Consider the following 21,106-nt stretch of genomic DNA (forward strand, 5'->3'; position numbering starts at 1 on the left):
TGATCTCAACAGGCCAGTCTCTAATTTCACGCTGGAGGTCTGCGCAGTCAGGGAGCTCCTTCTGATACACGATGTCCTCTCTTCTTTCTGAGCAGCCGCTGCACATCCGTAACTGCATTCCAGCCGCGTACACTACCCCACGGCTCTGTGACTCCAGTCAAGTCACAGCCCTGGGACTACACAAGGGAAGAAACAAGACCTGCAAATTCACACTGTGCATGAGCGAGCAGTCTCTGGAGAACAGCCTCTACATGTTCTCCCTCCTGAGCAGGAATGTGAAAGACCTCTTTGGAGCCTTCTTCCTCGTGTTCCTCCTCCATCTGTAGCTCCTTGTTCCCCGTCCTCTGACAAACCCACAGTGAAGCCCTCCTCACCAGGTTGGCAAGCCTGGTCACCAACAGTTTCTCCCCCTCTTTGAGCAAGGTGCATTGCACCACATATCCTTTTCTACCCTCCAGACAAAGCAAGACAAAGAACTAAGAACTAACAAAGAAGTTAAATGCTTGCTGGAAAAACCAGCTCTGCAGCCAGGCTCTGGATTCCTGACTGCAGCTGCTCTGTGCAGACCCTTCCCCTTGTTCAGGACTGAGGACACCACTTGGTCCCGGGTGCCCCTCATCCCTGCCTCAGAGCAAGTGACCACCAACACCCAGACTTTAAGGCATCAACGTCTATAAAGGACACAAGCTGCATTTGTTAAGTGTGCACACAACTCCTGCCTCTCTTCTCTCTCCTATTCTCCAGTTCTACTAACCGACATGTACTTCACCACTACTCACCCTACTGAGCAGTACAACCCATAAAGTACACCTCAGATCTTTATGACTAACTGAAAGACAGATGCTGGATATGTGGATTCAGATACTTCTTCTTAAAAAAAACAAATAAACAAACAAACCACCCACAAAAAACCCACAAACCACTTTTACTTTTTTCTTTTTTTTTTAAAATGAAACTCAGTTTTATGTACTTACCAGTAAGGCATAGTGATGACCCACTGTCACCAGCCATCAAACCGTTACAGCACCTCACTATCCTAGTTCTGTCTGCTTCAAGTATTTGTCTATTTACAGAGTTGTATAACTGTAGTCTAATAGGACATGCCCACAGATATATGTCACTGCCCTGACAAAGCTTCCTTCCTCCTGTACCTCTGTGATGCAAATGAGATTTCTTGTTACCTGCAAGAAGAGATACAGTACAGTCTCTACAGCAAACAAAGACACTTCCCTCTAAAAATAGAGATTCTGGGCCTCTTTGAACGGAACCAGTTCCCACTGTACTAAAGCACCCTCGGAAGGGAGTCCCCGTCCCACCTTTACAGTCGGAAAGCCTTGCTGGGTCCGGTCTTTCACTGAGCCTCGGCTGCCCTCGGTCAGGTAACGAGCCCTGTGCTGGGTTTCTGGCTGCACCACTATCTTCAGCTCCTTCCCCTCACTCTTAGTCGGATACTGACCACACAACATTGGGGTCTTCTTCCCTCCAGCTCCCTTCTGGTTCTCTGATGCTCTGGGAAGTCAAAGCAGACCATTAAAAAGATGTTACAAGCAGCTCCCCAATAAAAACAAAGTAAATCACAGAAAAGCTAAAAAGATAAAGAGTGTATATTAACGGATAGAAGATGTATAGTTGAGAGCAAACTTTGGAATTCTCTTTCTGACAGAGAGGGAAACCTGCAGGATGAAGAGGAACGGTGCTTCCCTGACTCCTCCATCCAGTGCAAACAGGAACTGCTTTTCAGAGAGTAAACATAAAGGAAGGGAAAAGCAATTAGCATTAAACTATGTTAACAAACAGAAGGCAGCTCATAACCTGCTTTTTCATAGTATGTGATACAGCCTGCTATTATCTGAATAAGCTCTTTCACTTCTGTAACAAATATACATATGTACACACACATACTGAATGGATTTAAGGTTAAATGACACTTCTTTAAATAGGAAAACAGCCTCATGCCTGTCTCCACCTGTACTTGCATATCTTGCAAATGCTAATTTCTGTCCAAACGGATTGATAAATTTATGTTAAAACCAAATTAATTCTTGTAAAAAGCTCTGACATAATTGCACCAATTTTAAAGCTGCAACGTATGCAAAAAGACTATTTCTTTCCAGGTGCGTTCCTTAAAACGTATCTCGTGTTCAGTTCCATAATTAAAACCTGAATGAAGAAGCCCTCCAAAGTATAACATCATGGGATTCATCTGGTGTTCACAGCACAATGGAAAGTGACTCTGGATCTTACACAGAGCAGGTTTTCATAAGGAACCTGAAGTCCGTTAGACTCATGAACACTGGCAAATGTAAACATGCCATGGCAAACGGGACAGGCAGAAAAAGGGCTCCATGAATTTATGCAAATGTAATATTCTTTTTTTACTAATAAAAAGCAGTCTCTAACAGCTAATGACTCTGAAGAAAGCACTTTAAAATAACAGGTGTGAATTGTTTAAAAAACAAATCCTGTTTCAGTGTCCAACCTATGGAGTAATTTATCCAGGATTTTTTCTTCTCAGGGAGAAGGGCGAAAGAAATGCTTTGTCTTTACACTCATTTCTGGCGAGCTTTGCCACTGTGTCCGTTTGCCACTGACCTGAAGGCTGGGGGAACGCGCAGCACTCTTCCCTATGACCAGATGATTTATAGTAACAAACACTACCAGCACCTTCCCTAAAACTCCCGCTGGGCAAGGCACGGCACACGGCCACACAAATCCTTCCAAGTCACCCCCCAGCCCCTGCCCAGCCCGGCCCAGCACTCCTCCTACGCCAGGGCAGGTCGGGGGCACCTTGCCCACCACATCTCACACCCCTGCAAGTCCTACTTGCCACGCTGTTCTTTCTGCTAAGCCTCCCAAACCCTTTTAATACACGTAACAAAGGGTTCAAGCGGACGCTGCTGAGCTGTTACGAGGTCTGTGCTTTATATGGATTTCATTCATGTTTTTCTGTTCGTGAGGGTTAACCGCTTCACCACGGGCTGCCCGCGAGCCTCCAGCTTGTCCCGCAGCCCTGCCCTGCCCGCTCGTCTCCAACCCACTAACAGCAGAGAGGCAGCACCTAGATAAAAAACCTGGTATAAAAAAAACCTGCAAGAGTACCGTCTTTCTGCCAAGGAGTCCTGGTTACTCTGTCACAGTCTAGTCCAACAGGCTGCTTAAAAAAAATAAAAACGCTACGTAAAAACGCACATTCTTTTAGGAAAATAAAAGGGACAGAATTCTTCAGTGCAGCACATACAAAACCTGCAATACACTAAATAAACTCTAATTAGCACCACTATGCTCCCTGCTTCTGTGCAAGTTAAGCAAAAATGCTAATCAACCTCAAGCTCGTTAGATAATCACTTTATTTTTCCTGTCAGGACGCTATTCCAGTGGACTAATAATTAACAGGAATACATTTACAAACTTCCAGTGAATATCTTCACTTTTTCTCTCTCAGAATCTTAAATCACAGGGCTTCCATCGCTTAGCATCCCCCAGGGACACGAGCAGGACCACAAACAGGACCACTGGGCAACTGCGCCCACCGCGGGGCGGCTCCAAACACGGCAGCACCACGGGAGGAGCTGCGCGGGGACTCATCCCAGCCCGACCTGCCACACGCGGGACTTCCAGCTCCGTGAATGAGTACAGGAGACTCAGAGATTACTGAAGGGAAGCTCAGAGGCAGCAGTTAAAACACAATTCGCTTTTGACACTCAAAATGCGAAGTTTTAGCCGTGTGACATTAACACTTTGGCCTCTCCAAAACAACTGTTTGCCTGACAGTACCTTACTCTGAAAACCCAAGTTGCCTTAACTGCCAACATATTAATATTTTGTCATATTTATGCAAAGAGATGCTGCCTAACAGTTATTTTGAAAGCCTTCCCTCTAGAAAACGAAAGTAATAATTACTTTCAATCAGATTAGCTGAGCTCGAAAGCAATTACAAAACCTTCACCAGAGCTTCTCAGTGGTCGTCTCAAATTACGAGGATATATCACTTACACATCCTTTTCATTTAGTTTATTTATAATACTAATATTCATGCACATACAAAGAGTAAAATATTTCATACACACACATTTATTTATTAGCTTCACTGTTACCAGACAACGTCTCCTCAAAGCTAGCACTTCTCTTCTAAAAAAGAAATCTAGGTGGCAGAACCCACGGTTCTATGAAAACAGATTTCCTGAGTTAAGGCTTGCCTGGTCCTGCACTGGCATCAGGGCTGTTCCCAGTGAAGACCTGAAACTGAAAGTGAGACCAAGCATGTCAGAAATCTGAGACTCTTTGCCCTAAATCACCATCAATTCATCTGTTTCTAAGGCGGCTTTCACAAATTCCAGCAGCGTCCACAAGAATATTTTCTTTTTTCCTAGCTCTTAAAGACATCTGACTAGAAATCTTTTTTTGGGGGCAAACACTGTTTCCACTTCACAAATGAGCAAGGGCGCTTTCCTTGCTCTTTTTTTAAAGCCAAAAGTAAATGAACTCCCTTGGCAGAACTCCATCAGGCTGGAAAGTTAAAAGGAAAAAAAAAAAAAAATCACTACTGTGACCTAGATTTGTAATGCTGAATCTCCATATTCCAAGCGCAAAATTAAGTTTCCTAATATCTTGGCCATTTTTTATCCCAGAGCTTTTATTTAAAAGGACAATTCTGTTATGTAAGAGGTTTGCTGCATTTCAATCTAGCCTGCTTAAAACACATTAGGAAAAAAAATTATGCTTATCTGTCCCTGCGCTCACCAAGTACTGCCGGCAGTGCCACTGGCTGTTCACTGGTTAGTCCTTAATATTTTAGGGAATGTTAGAGTCTCGCGGTGCTTCAGGTGGAGAGTTGCAGAGTTTACTAAACCTCCCCTTTCTGTGCGGGGATCACATTTACAGCCCCACCGTTCCTGCCTTTCGCTAGTTCCTCCCTCTGTGAGGGCGAGCCTGACCTCCCCTGTGCCAGTGGAGGCAATTTCCTAGTGCCAAGCAGCTGCTTTACATATGCTGATCTGCTGCCGTGGCTCTACCACGCACTCGTGTTTTACTTGATTATCAATTTCAGCTGGTGAAAAGGAGAGCTGCTGGACAACCCAGGCAAGCCTAAAGCAGAGCCTGCAGGGACAGAGCAGCAGAGCCGGGGCCGCTCCCGCCTCCCGGCGCCCAGGCGATGCTCCCGCAGAGCCCGCGCCCTCTGGAGAGGTTCTGGGAATCACTTCCTCACTGTGAAATTTTAAGTATGGAACTGCAGTGACCCTGGGAATACAGACTCCAGGCTCTTTCCCTTTGGGATATGAGAAGTTCATAATCTTTCTCATCAGTTAAATTTTAACATTCACCATTACCGTGATGAACATTAGAATGTACTGCGAGCACATACATAAAGCCAAACAAAATACACTCCCCCCCTCCCCCAAAAAAAACAAAATAAAAAAGCCAAATCTACCCACTTGACCATCTTAAGTGTACTAAAGAAGCCACAGGTTAAAAAATAAAATTAAAAAAAATATGTATCCACACACTATCATAAAACTGATGGACTTTTCACCTCTTTAAGCAACTACTAAAATGCATTCAGTGAACAGTGTGAAGTGGGAGAGATGAGAGACCACCACCCAGGCGTGCCCACGTACAGACACACGCATGCACACAACCCAGAAGCACAGAGAGAAACAGGATTAGAGATTTATTTCTGAAAAAATCAAATACAGAAGTGAATTCACAAGAAAAAACAAGATCCGGTTCACCACATCATCTTAACATTTTATAAAAAAAGTAAAGCATGTGTTAATTTAAATGATGAAAATCCTAACAAGCAATTAACTTCTACTCCCATCACTCTCTCTATTTGGTAAATAGAGAAAGAGACAAACAGAAGCAGGTGAAGTGTACAGACTGAAATCCTCACATAAAATCCTGCAAAAAATATTAAGATTTACGGTGTGTCCAGTCCACTTCTGCCTTTCCTTTGAAATAGGGTAACGTTTTCATTGCCATTTTATAAATGGAACTGGGCAGCCTTTTAGGAATTTCACTCAAACAAGAATACAGATGAGCTTATCAGTGGTGCGTCCAATTATTGTAGGAAAGTTGATCTTTATTTAGAAGATAAAGGTTAACAAGTCTAATGAGAACTTATTATGGGCTAGGATGCAGAAGGGAACAGCAGAGAAGGGAAGGGATTTATGTGAGAACCTGAGTAGAACACTTGACGGGGCATGGGGGCAGTTTATTAGTTTGGTTTTACATGATGATATAACTTTTTTGAGGGGGAAAAAAAAAAAGCAGATACCAACCCATTTCCTGCTTTTGAGTTGCCTTTGCTGTCCGTGCTGAGCTGAGAAAGGACATAGTGAGGCGCTTTGGCACTGTCGGCATCAAATATATCCATGTTGGACTCTTCACAATCTCGACGTTTGATCCCTGGCCTCTGCTTTGGGTTTCGTTTGCGTGATTTACGTGGCACCTCAGTGTTATCATTGTAGGAACTGGTACTCATGTTACTGAAGTTGGAGGGTGAATCCTCCATCCACATACTGCAGCTCTGTTCTGACTCCAATCCACAGCCCTCATCCTGGCAGGACATCCGACTGTTGTCCAGCAAGTCCTCGGGTGGTGGCGAGATGTACAGGACTGTGTGTCTCTTCGGCGTTGACTGCTGCTGCTGGACTGTGTTACTGGTTAACTGCTTTTCACTTACCCCTCTGGTACTTACCCCCACGGCTGAGGAGCAGCTCTCCACTTGCATAGCCTTGCTGTCGGTGACTGAGGTAGAGTAAATGGTAGGACTGGAAGAGGTGGTAAAGGAGCTGCAAGCACCGCCCATGGAGGAAGAGGAAGGAGCTGAAGAAGCATCTGCGGTGTATAATTCAGAAGTAAATACAAGATACATGGTTCTGTGTGTGCTGGCTATAGCAGTCCCATTGAAATAAAGTGATTTATGAACCGATTTCTTTCCCCCAACAAATATTTGGAATTTGGTAAGTTTTAGAATGTAAATGCTTAAAGCAATACAGCCTAGCCAGTACAGTACTTTGGAAATGTCCAAATAAGACTTAGTATGATCCACTGTAATCAACTTTTTTAAAACTTAATGTTAATCCATAAAAATGGCTGCGAGTAAACAGAGCTTTCATTGCCTCAGCTGGACTAATTATTTGTGTAGAAGCCATTTCATCTAAAATAATGGAAGCCCCAATGCAAAATGCTTATAATCCACATTCAATGCCAATTAAACCATTTATTGTTGGAAATTTTTATTTTTGCAAAAGACGGGACTGTGCTTAGCCACAAAATATTAAAATAAGTTTCTAACCTATGAAGCAGAGAACTACAGGTCATTTTTAATGCAGACACTCCCTGCTTCAGAGGCAAATCCTGGAATAAAAATATGAGAAAATAAATGAGAAAAAGAGCTGCTGATTATTCCATCATAAATGAGAAATAAAATATAAAATCAACTGAGTTGGTAGGCAAAATGGAACTGGTATCAGTCACTATGACATAGCTGTTTATTTCGAAGGTCCGAAACAGGGGTGAAATGTCTGTATCGGTGACATGCTGACACCAGGCGACATGAAATTTCTGTAATCTGACTCGTTCAGTCATGAGACTGATTTCTCTCAGACTTTATTAGCGGAGTCCCTTATGCATACGGAGACAGCTTGGGACAGACCTCTGAAAAAAATTCACACGAAGGAGAATATTTTAAACGATTCTGACTTCTCCGGAGGTCACACAGATCAATCTGGTTTAGGGGCACGAGAGGACAGCAAAATGATGAAAACAAAACTCTGACGATTTCTGGAGAACAGAATCATTTCCACTTAAGAATTTTAATGGGACAAATCAGCTGAAAACTCAGGCTAAAACGTTTCAGAGGAAGCACTACAGACAAATACAGGTCTTTATTTAACTCAGCTGTAGCTCACTGAGGAATAACTAACTGCATTTTCTATTCGGATTTAAGCTTCCTAAGGGTAGATGCTGTCTTCTGTATTTCTGCACCGCTGACCGCATTTTACACAAACCAGAACCACAGAAATAATCTAATTTGGAAAACAATTGTACATAATATATATATATATATACACATAATTATATAATAGGTTTGTTCAGCTAGTTACTGGTGTCAGAGGCAATACCTATTATTGAGGAACATCATGTTTTTGTTGTTTGGGATTTTTTTTAAATCCAAAACATTATATTAATTTCTCAGGTCTAAAAGGTTGAGAGATAGTTTTTTATCCAGTTTAAGATATTTAAAAGTAACAGAATAAAGTACTTTTAGCCTTAATATATATATATTTAACTAGCAGCAAAACTTAGCAAAGCTTCCTATAAATCAGCCTACTTGTGATTACCAGGGCATATCAGCGACTGATGGTGAAGAATTTTTAAACCGTTACTGTTTCTTACAGATTTTCCGTGCTAAATGAATTTAAAAGTAAACCTACAATACTACAGAATATAAAATTTAGTGATCATTACAGTTTATCCATAAACTATTCTGCTTTCATCTTCATAGGAAGTCCCTTCCCAGAACCTCCCAGTGAACCAGGAGCAGATGAATGATACCAGTTCCATTTTCCAGTTTGTTCTCTGGCAAATATAGTGGCTGAAATTGGAGAATTCAGTCACTTCGAACTGCATTCCAATTTAAAGGCAAATTTATCCTTTCTATATCATGCATTAATGCAATGCTTCTTTCAAAAACATTTATAGGATTGGCAAGAACTATTAAATCTAGGTATTAATTTCAGTGACAATATTTAGGAGCTGATTTGCAGCCACTTTGAGTTGAGAAAGATCGTTGCTATTCGGGATGTTTACTTTGTTAAAATAGAATTCGTTTCCATTCGTCGTTTATACACTCAATCAGAAATACACAGCTGCTGCACGCAAGTGTTTGCAAACGGAATACGTGGAGCACACGGCAGTCGTGCTGCAGCACCAGACGACTGAACAGCAATATTCTCCCATTTAAAATTCGTTGGTTTTGAAGCGACGGTACGGAGCAGCACGCACAGCACAACGCCGTGTACGCACGTCTCCTGCCCGCCCGCGCCTGACAGACCGACAGGAATAACTGGGGGCACCGAACCAGGTAGCAGGGCTCTAGAACTGGAAGACTCTTCCTCCAACAGATTAATATCAAAGATTTATCTTTTTGCAGCAAATACTAGGAATGTTTTAGAAAGTTCTTTTAAAAAGACTGAGAAAAAACTTTAAGTGACATCCACGAGAGGTCTGCCTCAGAGCAGGTATGCCAAACACCGACATATCCTGCTTGTCAAAAGGGTTCAGTGCATATCCTCTCCAGAAATGCAATAACTGTAGCTTTCCATCACTTTAAGAAATAAAATCCAAAATCAATCACTAAAAGAAATACTTTTCCGAATAAAGCTAAACAAGCTGGTAACGGTATCGTTACTTCAGGGAGCGGCATTCTCTTGCTATCGTTACTGCTACCCAAAGCAATTCCTCCTCCTGGTTTTTTCCTAGAAGTTAAAAAGTATGTATGTGTTTGTGTGTATATTTTCTTTATATATTTAAAAAGGAAAGAAATACTGTCCATTATACATTGGCTACACTCTCCATTTACCAGAGGCACCCCTGCGTAACAGTAAGATTAGATTATCGGAACAGTATCAAGCCAAACAGTAATGGCAAGACAACCTCTCTCTTTAGCCTTATATAATCTCCAATGCCATTACCATACGTAAACAGGCAACTGTTTTAAAGCATGTACAGCCCGGTGTCTTCTCTATTATAATAATTAAAAACATGTAAAAAAGTATGACAGATATTACAGCCAGTTAAATAAACTGGCTATATTAGAACAATTAAATACACAAATTTAAAATCTATTTCGGGGGCTAAATTGGTAACTGGTTTAGTATCACTTTCAGTTATGCAAATACTAAGGAAAATAGTAAAATTCACGTTTTTAGGAAAACCTGCAGGCCTTTAGCCAACTCATCTTCCTTTGAACTAGTAATTAAATAATTGGGGTCAACCAAGTAAGAATTCACAAAGTTGCTATAATGAATAAAGCGCCATATGTTTTAAATGGCTCCTGGTTTGTGTTATCAACTGATTCTAAAGCCAGTGACGCCACAGGCGTGTCCGATACCCAGAGGAGATCTCTTGGCTGAATATGCTGCATTTGAGGAAAAAAAAAAAAAGTTTATTCTGAAGTTTTCAGTAACTCAGACTTGACTGGTATTGCTTTAAAAGGTGAAAGCGCTTTGCATTTCCTGGTTTTGAGGAAGGAAATTTTCCCCAACATGCAGATAATAAACAAAACGAACCCAGTGGACATTCAGTGTGCGGGTGTACCTGGTCGCTGGGCTGTCACGTTAGAGTGGAAACATACAGACGCCTTCCCCAGTTTCAGCATCTCTTTTATTTGAGGTTACTTTCTTTAGACACATGTTAACGGGAATTGTTACAGGTGGCTCTTTCTTTGCAATTTAACAGTGCTTGCAATGACAAATATATAGTTTAAACGAGTATGTACATTTTTGAAATATAAGACTGAATATATTTTAACACAGCCTCAAAATAAAAATTGCTTTCAGAGCAACAACACTGAATAGAAGCCAAGTGCATGTTATGGCAAGTATGCAGCCACAGTATTATAAATGAAACGTGCACCAGCATCACAAGGTGGTTTTATTTCCTTTTTCTTAATTTAAAAAAATAGGAGAGAAAAAGAAACTACTTCCACGTTAGAGCAACTTTGATCACTGTTGAAACTAAACCTCCTGAATCTATTCATTGCCATCACTGTAACATGTAAGGTAGCTGAAGTAAGTGATTCGGAATTTGTCGCCTGTCCTACAATCTTTATTTCTCGCAGTGAGGCAGAGAGGTATCGAACAGTTCAGCATAAGGAAGTCCTGGTACCGTTTTGGACATCATAATTTACATATCAATCCGCGATTCTGTAATGTGTAAATGAAAGATAAAAAATAATCAAGAACTAACAAGCTAAGTGGTTAGGGCAGGAGTACAGAATGCAAATAAAGGTAACCAATTACTCCGCACTGCTCCGAGGAAGACTAAATGTCAAAGAAATTCCAGTTGTTCATGATACCAGTCATTGGTACATTTGCTTCCCAGAAAATCTAAGGTGGTGCCTACTGCTCCCAAACGTTCACCTCGCCTTCAGGCAGCGAACAGAATTACGTTCACAGCCAAGAGAAAGAACAATTCCGGTTCCGTCTGAAAACAAGAAGCAGCCAGAAACCAAGCAGTGGAAAAGAGAAGCAACACGCATGTGGCACAAACGCATGCTGCTAAAAACCACAGGCTAACGGAGTGTCAGACTAAGGGAACACACAGCACAGAGCATCCCCGTGAGCAGATCGGTGCAGTCTTTTTCGTTTCGGTAGCATAAAGCATTGTACAAAGACAATTTATTACCTCCTGAGTTAGCAACTAAGACAATGACATGTATTTCTATATCCTATTATCTTGTGAAGTCAAACAAGGCATTCAGCCTCTAAAAAAAGGCAGGAGAAAAAAAAAAAAAAATCACTACTTGGCATTGAGGGAGTCTTGTCTTTAGATAAACACTTACGTGGAGCCAATCCTGGAATCCTTGTTCATTCTTTCCAAAGAGATCCTTAAATACAACAAGGATTACCAAATCCTCAAAAAGAAACAAATAGTGTCCTGATGACGGGGTTTTTTTTCATTGCAGCTGGAGTGCAAAGCAAGTCATTTCCCAAACTGGAAAGCTTAAGACTGCTAACGTGAATAAGTTGGAGGTATTTTTGGTTTTGCAAGCTTTTCAGCCACCTGTGCATGAACAGGCAGGACTAGCAAAAAGCCATTAGAGAACTCAGAACCTAGCCTGCATCCACACGGTCCGCCCCGGCTACGTTCAGAAAACAATTCAGTGTCAAAAGTGAAAACTCACCACACGGGGCAAGGTTCAGGTGGTGTATCAGCGTAATATATGAAGGATACCCGTTTATTAAATTTGTGAATTTATCTAATGTGTCACGTTCTTGGTATGACTTGTGTATTTTAATTGGTTTATTTGAACTGCTGGACACAGAACAATTTCAGAACAAAACCAGAAGGATACTATGTGCAAAATTTTCAGCATCAACCCTTGTGTTGCCAAAGGTTTTAAAGGTAAAACCAGAACTTACAAAGTGGCTGCAAACCTGCTTTCAACACCTCACATGCCAAACTTGGGTTTCTACTTTTCTTCTTCTTGTTATTACTGATGTAATGTCAAAAACTTTTCCAAAAAGTTTAGTTTCAAATCAGTATCAATCCACTATTTAGAAATAAAACAAAAAAAAAAAGAAAGAAAGAAAGAAAAGAGACTTATGAAGAAGTCTGAAAACAAGACCGACCTATACCCTGGGTGAGATTGGATGGGTTAAGTGTCTCTGGCACTATTTGTCTTCACTATTGACAGACACTGTCACACAACCCACCACTCGATGCCTGTCTCTGAATGGCGAAGCTAGAATGCAAGTTAAGTGTATTAATAGAGAAAAAAACTAGCATCCCAGCAAATATAATAAAGCAATCCAATTCACCAGTTATTAACAACACTCAGATTCAAGATAGGTAGGTTAATTTAATTTACATCAAGCCCAACAGTGTAAATTCCCCTTACATTCACATGCTGAACCAAGCAGTGTATTATACTTTGGGTAAATACATCAATCAATCTGGTTTTGTTATAAAGGACATCCATTATTAAATTTACACTCAAGTTTAGGCATCTAAGAAATTTTGTTAGTGGCTCACACACCCCAATTCCATGGATCTTAGATCCTCCCCACTCGGAGCTAACCAGCTGTGACAGGCAAGGCAGAACTCTGGGACCCTCAGCTGCTCTCCTCAAGCTCCACCTGCCGACAGACCGGCTGCACCCTGTCAGGGCTGATGGATCCCACACATTTAAGAAACAACTTCTCAATTTAAGAAACAGCCTCTTTTCTTCTTTAGATACACAGTTAGGTTTTTTTTCTAAGGAACTAAGAACTCCTCTTGGCCTTCATGAAGTAATTGGTGATGCTTCTGCAAGAAGGTGCCCAAATAATAGTACAGGAAGACTGTTCTCTTTCTGCCCTTCTCTGGCTTGGGTTTTTTCCATTATTAAGGAACAGGGAATTCTCACCGCAAAATAATTCTCGAGCCTTCATGAAGTAAGAATAGGAGCCACTGAATGCAAGAATTTGCCATGAAAAATCTCTCAGAATGATAAATCAGCCTGTGTTTGATTAAGCAGTTTGGAAAAATTGGGTTTACTGACTAGATGAAATTCAGGAAGACTGAAAATAAACTTAATCCAGAAAAAAAGAGATGATCTAGAGTACATTGATGTAATCCTTTATAGGTAGTTACAAGGAAGCTCTGCTCCATGCAGAGGAGCAGGTACACACACAACTCACATACAACCCCACACAACTACAACGTTTTAACCGAATTTGCAGAGAGCACGTTGTCTAAAAAGTTTCCGTAAAACGGAAAGAGTAAGAGAAATCTTTTATTCGCATCTCCCTGCGATGACTGTCACCAGCAGACAGCTCGGCACGATGAAGGAACCTCCCCACCACCCTGAGCCGTACCCGACCACGGCCCAGCCTCACGCCATCAGAGCTCTTCTGGGCACACACCATCGCCCGGAACAATAAACCTGATCACGTACACGTTAGTGCTCACAAGCCAGAGCAGCCGGGGCACTGTACTAATATACAGCACCAGGAAGATGCATTTTTAAAGAGCATGAGGATCGGGTTTAAATTAATTTTGCAAGAAAGAAGTATTTGACACATGAGCGAAACAAGCACACTGCAGACAGAAATCCCTGGAAGACATCCTCCGAGGGAACGACAGGAAGGCATTTCCAACTGGGAGGGCGGTGGGAAGAGGAAGGGAAAAGCCTACAAAGAAATGGAAGTTTTTACAGGCATTGGAGACCAACTACAAAGAAGAGAAGTTTTTTTTCTGATAATTTGTTTACAAGATGTAATTAGAAGCCCAGGATAATAGAATTAGTAGCAGCACTGATATCCCTTTTGAAATCTCTAGTAATTATTTCTGTATCAACAGGAAAAACTGACTAATGACACCAGGAAGGATGATCAATTGACAAAATATTTTCATTAAAAATAAAAATGAAGAAGCCTGTCTCTAGCTACTCAGAGAAAAAAAGAAAAAACATGAACCCCCTATCTCCATTTAGGGGCTTTATTAGAGTCTTTAGCTTCAGAATGATGAAGTTTTATCTTACCAGTGGAAAACATGACCCATACCCCTTAGCACCCAGTTTCTAACCCCACAGATGATGCAAATATATTTAGCCATTTCTCTACAGTAGCAATTGAGAAGCAAAGCCTTATTTTCATAATTAATACAATCAAAAATGCTATGGCAAGTATTTCAACAATGCCAATCAAAAAAAGCCAATGACTCCTGTTTGGGACAAGTAGCTTGTCCCTTTAATTAAAAAGGAGCACAAAACTGACATGACCCCAAAAATGTAAAGCTTCTTTGTTTACCAAATATTTTCCCAACATACAATCATAGATGTTCGGGAGCCAGAAAAATTCAAGACATCACAGATTAATCTTATCCAAATACGAAGGATGCAAGAAGAGATCAGTAAATACATTTCAGTGGCATAAAATCCGTTCCCCTTTTGTTACGGCAAGGACGCTGCTCTGTGGAGAATTCAATTTGAGATAAGCACTGGAAACTGTCAGAATGGAAACGATGCAGGAAACACTGTCCTGGGGAACAACACACAAATATGGAAAGATACATATTCGCCTCTGTGGAAAAATGGAGAACAGCTCACAGATCATCAACAAGCTGAAGCAGCTCATTCCAAGATCTGCCAGAGGAAGAACGAACAGATGATAGGCAGAGAAGCAAGTTTCTGTACAGTTTCTTCACTGGGGTTCGGGAGGTTTGAGCATTCCTGTTACTGCAGATAAAAGATGAAAACGCCACACTTGTTTAGAGAACACGGTTGAAAGTACTCCCGAATGAACCCCAAAAACCAGGAATAAGATGTTGACCTACCAACTAGAAAGACACCTCTGAGAAAGGACTGAAATAGCTGTGTGAATTTTAAGCGTGTGAAGCACTTGCTCGGTGTGTCTTGATCAACATGATAGAATTGTTCGACCTTTAAGAACCAACTGAAAATTAAAGATCCCTCCTTGCAACTGGAGCTTAAAAAATATTGTGTAGAAGGCATTATTAAAGCTTCAGGCACATTTATTTCATATAAGAAATCTCCAGGCACAGCTTACAATGACATTTCTCAGCATGACACCCTCATGCATTTCAAGAGTCTAGAAGATGATTCATATTTAATGTGTTTATGGTACCGCACCAGGCAAAATCCTCCTCTTCCTGTCCCCTGAACAAAGACACTTGTAATTCAAAGAGCAAGCACAGAGAACAGTTTTTCTAGCAGTAAAACGGGATCCTTTCCCTCCCTTCTGCTCTCCAGAAGAATAACAGAATTCAGAATTAGAAGCTTGAGACAGCAGCTTAGGTTATGAACATGGCAGCTCAAAATCCTAGAGTTCTATTAAATTATACTTGCCTGTTTGATATTCAGAGAGTGGGTAATACCTCTTTTGTCTGGATTAATGAGATACACATTTATTAACAAATTAATGAAAATCCAATCAGCAACATTCCATTTTAATACTCTTAAAACTGTTCTGCAAATCACAAAACAAATTTCCAAATGGAAGAACTAGAAGTCTGCCCCTGCAAGGTCATCGCTGCTAAAAACAGCCCATCCTGCTCCTCCAAAAAAACCCAGAGAAGTTAACTGCAGCAATACACATTTCTCATCTGTAATCTGATTTATAGGGAACAAAACCCCACAGCCAAGTGACTGACAGAAAAGCCTCAAGTAAGTTGAATTTCAGCCAGATGCTGCCTTACTCTGTCTTTTGGGAAGCAGAGAACAAACTGTGTCAACTATTACAGGAGTAGTAAAAAACTCTTCTCTTCACATCATTCCCTGTAACGCAATCCCCTCGTTACTGACAGTAAGCATATCTCCAACGGACCTCTACATACAGGGTTGCTAGCAGCATTTCAAATCAGCCCTTCCTTTTAAAAATAAGAGTAAACGAGATGACCTACAATGCTGTGGAGACTGAATTATCCTTTCCCTACCCTTCCCCAAACCAGCGAGGTTTTAGAGCAAGTAAGAGCTGACATAAAAATGAGAGAGTGAGCGAGACAGACTTACACAAAACAAGGCAAAGATTTCAGATACAGGAACACTAGGCTGGCAGTCATCCTTCCTCCTCACCCTATCATCTGTACAGTGCCAGCTCCTCAAAAATGTGCCTACAGTCTGCTATAAGAACTTGATATATGCAAATGAATATGCAATCTTGGTCTTTTAAAATATAAATGTAAAACATCTGTTTATGTTTTCCTGTATAAGCCCATAGACACGCACAAAGCCCAGGCTGACACTCCTCTGATTTTCCAGTTAAGAAAGCAGAGCCCGGCCCAGGCAGACTTCTCATTACTACGCAAGGCTGGGTGACAGGGCTTGAAAACGTGGTAGCAACTTTTCAAAGACACCACAGCAATCCCAAAACAGCTAAAGGAAAAAAACCCTGTACAACATGATACACCCTTTTATCTAGAAACATGGCACAGCTACAGCAAGAATGCAGCTAAACCACTCATGTCCTGTTCTCTCAAAGTGGCGAGATGTGGGTGCAGAAGACACACAGAGCTAACCTCGGTGATGTGCAGAAGCGCTCCCGGGACGCTGGAACCCAACTGAGCAAGCGGAGAGCACTGGTGCTCCGAGGCAGCAGAGAGCTGCGGGTACCAGCATCAGTTCAGAAGTGCTGAGGCCAAGGTGGCTTAGAGGAGGAATCCAAATCAGCCACTACACAGCAGGAATTTGTGGGAGGGAGACTACTGACTGTAAAACAATCCACTGAGACCCACTGCGAAGAGTAAATTGACCTCTCCTTGTACCCCCACCTACAACCTTCAGTAGACAGTGATGCTCCTTCCTCTGTTCCTAAGAGTCTGTCCCCAGTTTTAAAGAGGAAAAAAAAATCTGGCCTCAGACTCAGCAGAACACCCAACCACCTGTCCACCCTGCACGTATGGTAGGTGCTCCATGGTGCTAGCTAGCTAGATGTCTCATCTCCCAACACCAGAGGGAGGAGCAGGGACTGTTCTCTCCAGCTTTCTGTCAGTCTCTATAGATTTGGAACACAGCCTAGGGACCTGTTTTACAGGTAAACATTTCTCCCAGATGCATGTGTTTTCTTTCAGGGATGTGGTGGTGGAGTGGGAAGAACCAAAACCAAACTACTCCCCCGCTAAGGTGTTACACTAGAACTCCCCGATTTCATTTATGGGCCAAAAAGCTGAGGTTGAGCCTTGCCCAAGGCCTGGGGGAGTGGGGCAGCTCTGGGCTGGGGCTCATCTCTCCTTACACGTGTCCACACGCAGCTCAACTCGCTGCTGAATGATCCTGGTCCTCATGATTCTCGCGTTATAAAAGACCAAGATTCAATTGCTCTTGCACTCACTGTAGCGGACAGTGACACAAGCAATGAAAAGAAAACTAGTCTTGGCTCTGTTTGGGGTTTTTGTCTGGTTATTAGGATTTTTTAGAGAAAATTTTTAACAACTGTAGTTGCTTGTGCTTAATGCTTCTGATCCTGATTTTAATGGCACCCAAAAACTTAACACTGATGGCCACACTGACAGGTCTCCCAAGCCACAGTTCAGCCAACACTTTAAACCAGCACAAAGGGACAGGAACGGAGAGAAGGGAGCTCCACCCTTCCAAGTGCTCCTGCCTCCCCACACCTGACCCGCGGGGCGCAGGGGGACAGCTCGAACCCGGCCGGGTCCCTCACCCGCGCGCTCCGCGCAGGCACGGGGAGCTCCCCTTCCGGCAGCGCGATCGGCCTCAGGCCTCTGTGAAACTACACTACCCCTGACGTGGAAAACTGTTCTTAACTGAGTGAGTAGGTCTCCTTTCAGCGTTAACAAAAAAAACCCCACACACCTCAACTATTTTTTAAATTTTTTCATTGAAGAAAATTGCGCTGCAGTTTAACCAAACACAGCTAATACAACCTTAGGTTTTTTTAAAAGGAACTGGACTGGCTGTTAGCAGACACTAAATACCTGGAGGTAACAGACATTTAGTTCCATTCAAGTTTTTAAGTCTTTTCTGTTAGATACAGAATTAATTAGCAGTTCATGTCTGTCTGTGGATTTAGAGTGTAACAGGGTTTGTGGAATTTTTTGTTCACTTGTTTTTAAGACATATGTTTCTACAGGATTTGGTTGCCGCTATATCTTTGAAGCAAACCAATCATTAAGTACCTTGATTTTAGAAATATTTGCCCAAATTATTTTTTGAGTGATATAAAAATATCAAATCCTTTCAATGCAATAAAACCATCAAATTCTTTCAATGACCAAAGTTCCACTGTGCACAGTTAAATCCACAGGTTCTCTCAGAAGAGGTCTGGCAAAACATGAATGGTGAGCAGTGCTGTAAAGTTTCTCTGACAAGTCTACAATCACTTCAGTTTCTGATCAGGATTCCTGTACCATGCAAATCTGGGAAACATTCTCACACAAACATTTAATGCATATGAACTCAAAGAGAGAAAAGAATAATGCAGCTATCTGAATCCTCACCTTAAACATAGACATTTTTCTCAAGCAACAATTTAAGGCCAATTAGGAAAGTGGAACATGACCTTGTAAGAAATATAGGGATCAAATTATGAAAAAAAAAAAAAATCCTTATCCAATGAAGAAAGATGCATCTATCATGAGCATAATGGTTGTTTTTTCCTCATTGCACAGATGTTTACTAATATGTATAAGTTACTGACAAGAATCCCAGATGCTAACCAGCACTAAGGCTAACCTCACAAATTAGAACTTTGTCCTTAAATCCTTTGTTATGTTTAATGAAGATCAATGACAGAGTCTTTAGACTGAAGTCTAAAGCAGGACTGGGAGTAAGATAAAGATGACGATAAAAAGGTCATGCCTCATTTTTATATGCTGTCAATTAGAAAAATAACTAATTTAAACTTATCAGTTTATAAAAGTGCCATCCTGACATATATTCTCATGTATCTGAGAATTTTGTAATACATTACAACAGAGAGCTATGTGTGAATGGAGTTTAAATACTAAGCTTCCTCAAGCCTCTTAAAGGAAAACATGACCTTTCTTCCTCCTTACAGGTTTGGTAAAAGCTTCACGGCTCAAAATGTAATCTCCCATTCCAATTTTTATCCTGGCTAGAATTCACTCTTTTACAGTCGGTCAGCAATCTGCCTTAGTTCCGAATAGGTATTTATTACCCGTGAAGACAGAGTGCATTCTAGGAGTTACCAGGCCCGTAACACAGCATAGCAAAACAAATAACTAACTTCTTACCAAGATATATGAAATACAGCAACCAATACCATAGAATACCTGAGAATTTAGATCACCCGTTTAGTTTAATTTCTATTACCTACATTCTCCTAGAATGAACTCTGTTACTTCTCCACGAGCTCTTTTTTTTTTTTTACAATCAAAAACTTTGCCAGCACTGTTCATGTTGGCCAGAACGTTACAAACCTTAACAAAGCAACTGAATAAACGGGAATGCTTACCAGCAGCAACTACAGCTGGAGGCGGCGAACCTGCCTCGCCACCACTTGTTTGGCTCATGGATGCTACAGATGTTTCTCTGGAAGGTGGTAACTGCAGCTCCTTTGGGAGAAGGTCATAGACAGATTCTGTTGAACAAAAAGCATTTAATCAAAAATTTATTCATGCGCTGTAATAGGAGAGAAATAATGCTTTTGCCTAAAAGATATGAACTATAATCCAACCTTTGCAGAATCCTTTGAAAAAGTTACATTAAGCACTTGGGAGTGTTTAACATCCTGCAATGCCGTTACTTCAGAAAACAAATCAAACGCGAAAACCTCAAGATACACATTCTCAAATCAGAAACAAAAGGACACAAATTTGATCAAACAAATAATTCATGAACTTCCATGGAAACTGTACTCATTTAGAATGAAAGGGCAGAATCACATAAGAATCAAAGACAAACCTGTTCTCAGAATTTGAACTGTGTGACTGACTTCCAAAGAAAAAGACAATTTAATTTAGTACCATCATTCACAGAATATCCTATAGTCTTCCTAAAAGTGTCGGTTCTTGTTCTTTAAGATCCCTTACTTCTAGTTATCTGCAACTTTTCTTTAACTCAAACTCTTCTCTGAACTCACACAAGTGCTCCACGGAAAGCAGCCTCCACTAACGAAATGGCTACTGCCAGTCCATTTTACACCGAAAACTTTGATGTAAGCGTGGCAGATCTGTGCAGTGCTACAACCTCTGAGAATTTTTTTGTACGACTTCTCTGTTGTGAAGCAGCTCTGGCCACCACACAGCTCACCTGACAGAGCTTCAACAGAGCCAAGACACAAGAAGTGAAGTCAACAGCCTCACGTTCAACCTGCTTCTCCATCCTTGCCGACAGTTCGGAGCAAGTGACTGCCTGCGGTCAGAGGGCTGCTTTGGAGCCCGGCTAGCGAGGGCTCTCGCTGCACCGACAACTGAGAAATCACCTCAGCACAACTCAGGGATACAAACAACTCCACTCGGGTAGGAGCATGCAGCTGTAAACCCACCTCATCAGGGGATACGCCAGAGACGCATCATTTCAACCACCCTATTTGGAGACTAAGTAACTTCGATGAACAGCTATAAACTGAATCAACAATTCTACACCACAAAACTTCTAAGAAATTCCTTTACAGGTATTCAGGGGACTGAGACAGACAGGGAAAACTCAATGTGCGTTTTTAAAGTTCTTTTTTTTTCCCCCATGAAGTCACAGTTATACTCAACTGATCCTAAAGTAAAATACCTTTGTGCAGCAATTCTGTGAAAATCAGAAACCCCCCGAGTTGTTAACTAAAGAGCTTGATCTGCATCAGGCCCTGTAAAAAATGAAACACACCCGAGAGAAATGAAGGGGTAGATACACAGCCAGCAATACAGAACTGCATTAAAAACACCACACATACCAAATGCTGGT

General features: G+C 41.5%; 1 protein-coding gene across 9 annotated transcripts in view; it reads right to left on the reverse strand.

The window, feature by feature from the left end:
* NFAT5 (nuclear factor of activated T cells 5) overlaps positions 1–20,481 on the reverse strand; it is a 42,421-nt gene extending 21,940 nt beyond the window's left edge. For 6 of the 9 annotated variants that reach the window (XM_026857081.1, XM_026857083.1, XM_026857078.1 and 3 more), the window contains exons 1-4: positions 20,462–20,481; positions 19,665–19,790; positions 6,279–6,837; positions 1,317–1,509 (exon numbers count right to left, since the gene is read on the reverse strand). In XM_026857081.1, coding sequence (XP_026712882.1) covers positions 1,317–1,509; positions 6,279–6,837; positions 19,665–19,722 — 810 coding nt within the window. In that variant the 5' untranslated portion in view covers positions 19,723–19,790; positions 20,462–20,481. Of the gene's footprint in view, positions 1–1,316; positions 1,510–6,278; positions 6,838–7,297; positions 7,360–19,664; positions 19,791–20,461 lie in introns of those variants that run through there. The other 3 variants (XM_026857086.1, XM_026857084.1, XM_026857085.1) reach the window with 3 other exon arrangements.
* Positions 20,482–21,106: the final 625 nt, after the last annotated feature.

This window comes from Athene cunicularia, assembly GCF_003259725.1.
Source record: "Athene cunicularia isolate RWA chromosome 11 unlocalized genomic scaffold, athCun1 chr11_part2, whole genome shotgun sequence".
Taxonomy (NCBI): Eukaryota; Metazoa; Chordata; class Aves; order Strigiformes; family Strigidae; genus Athene; species Athene cunicularia.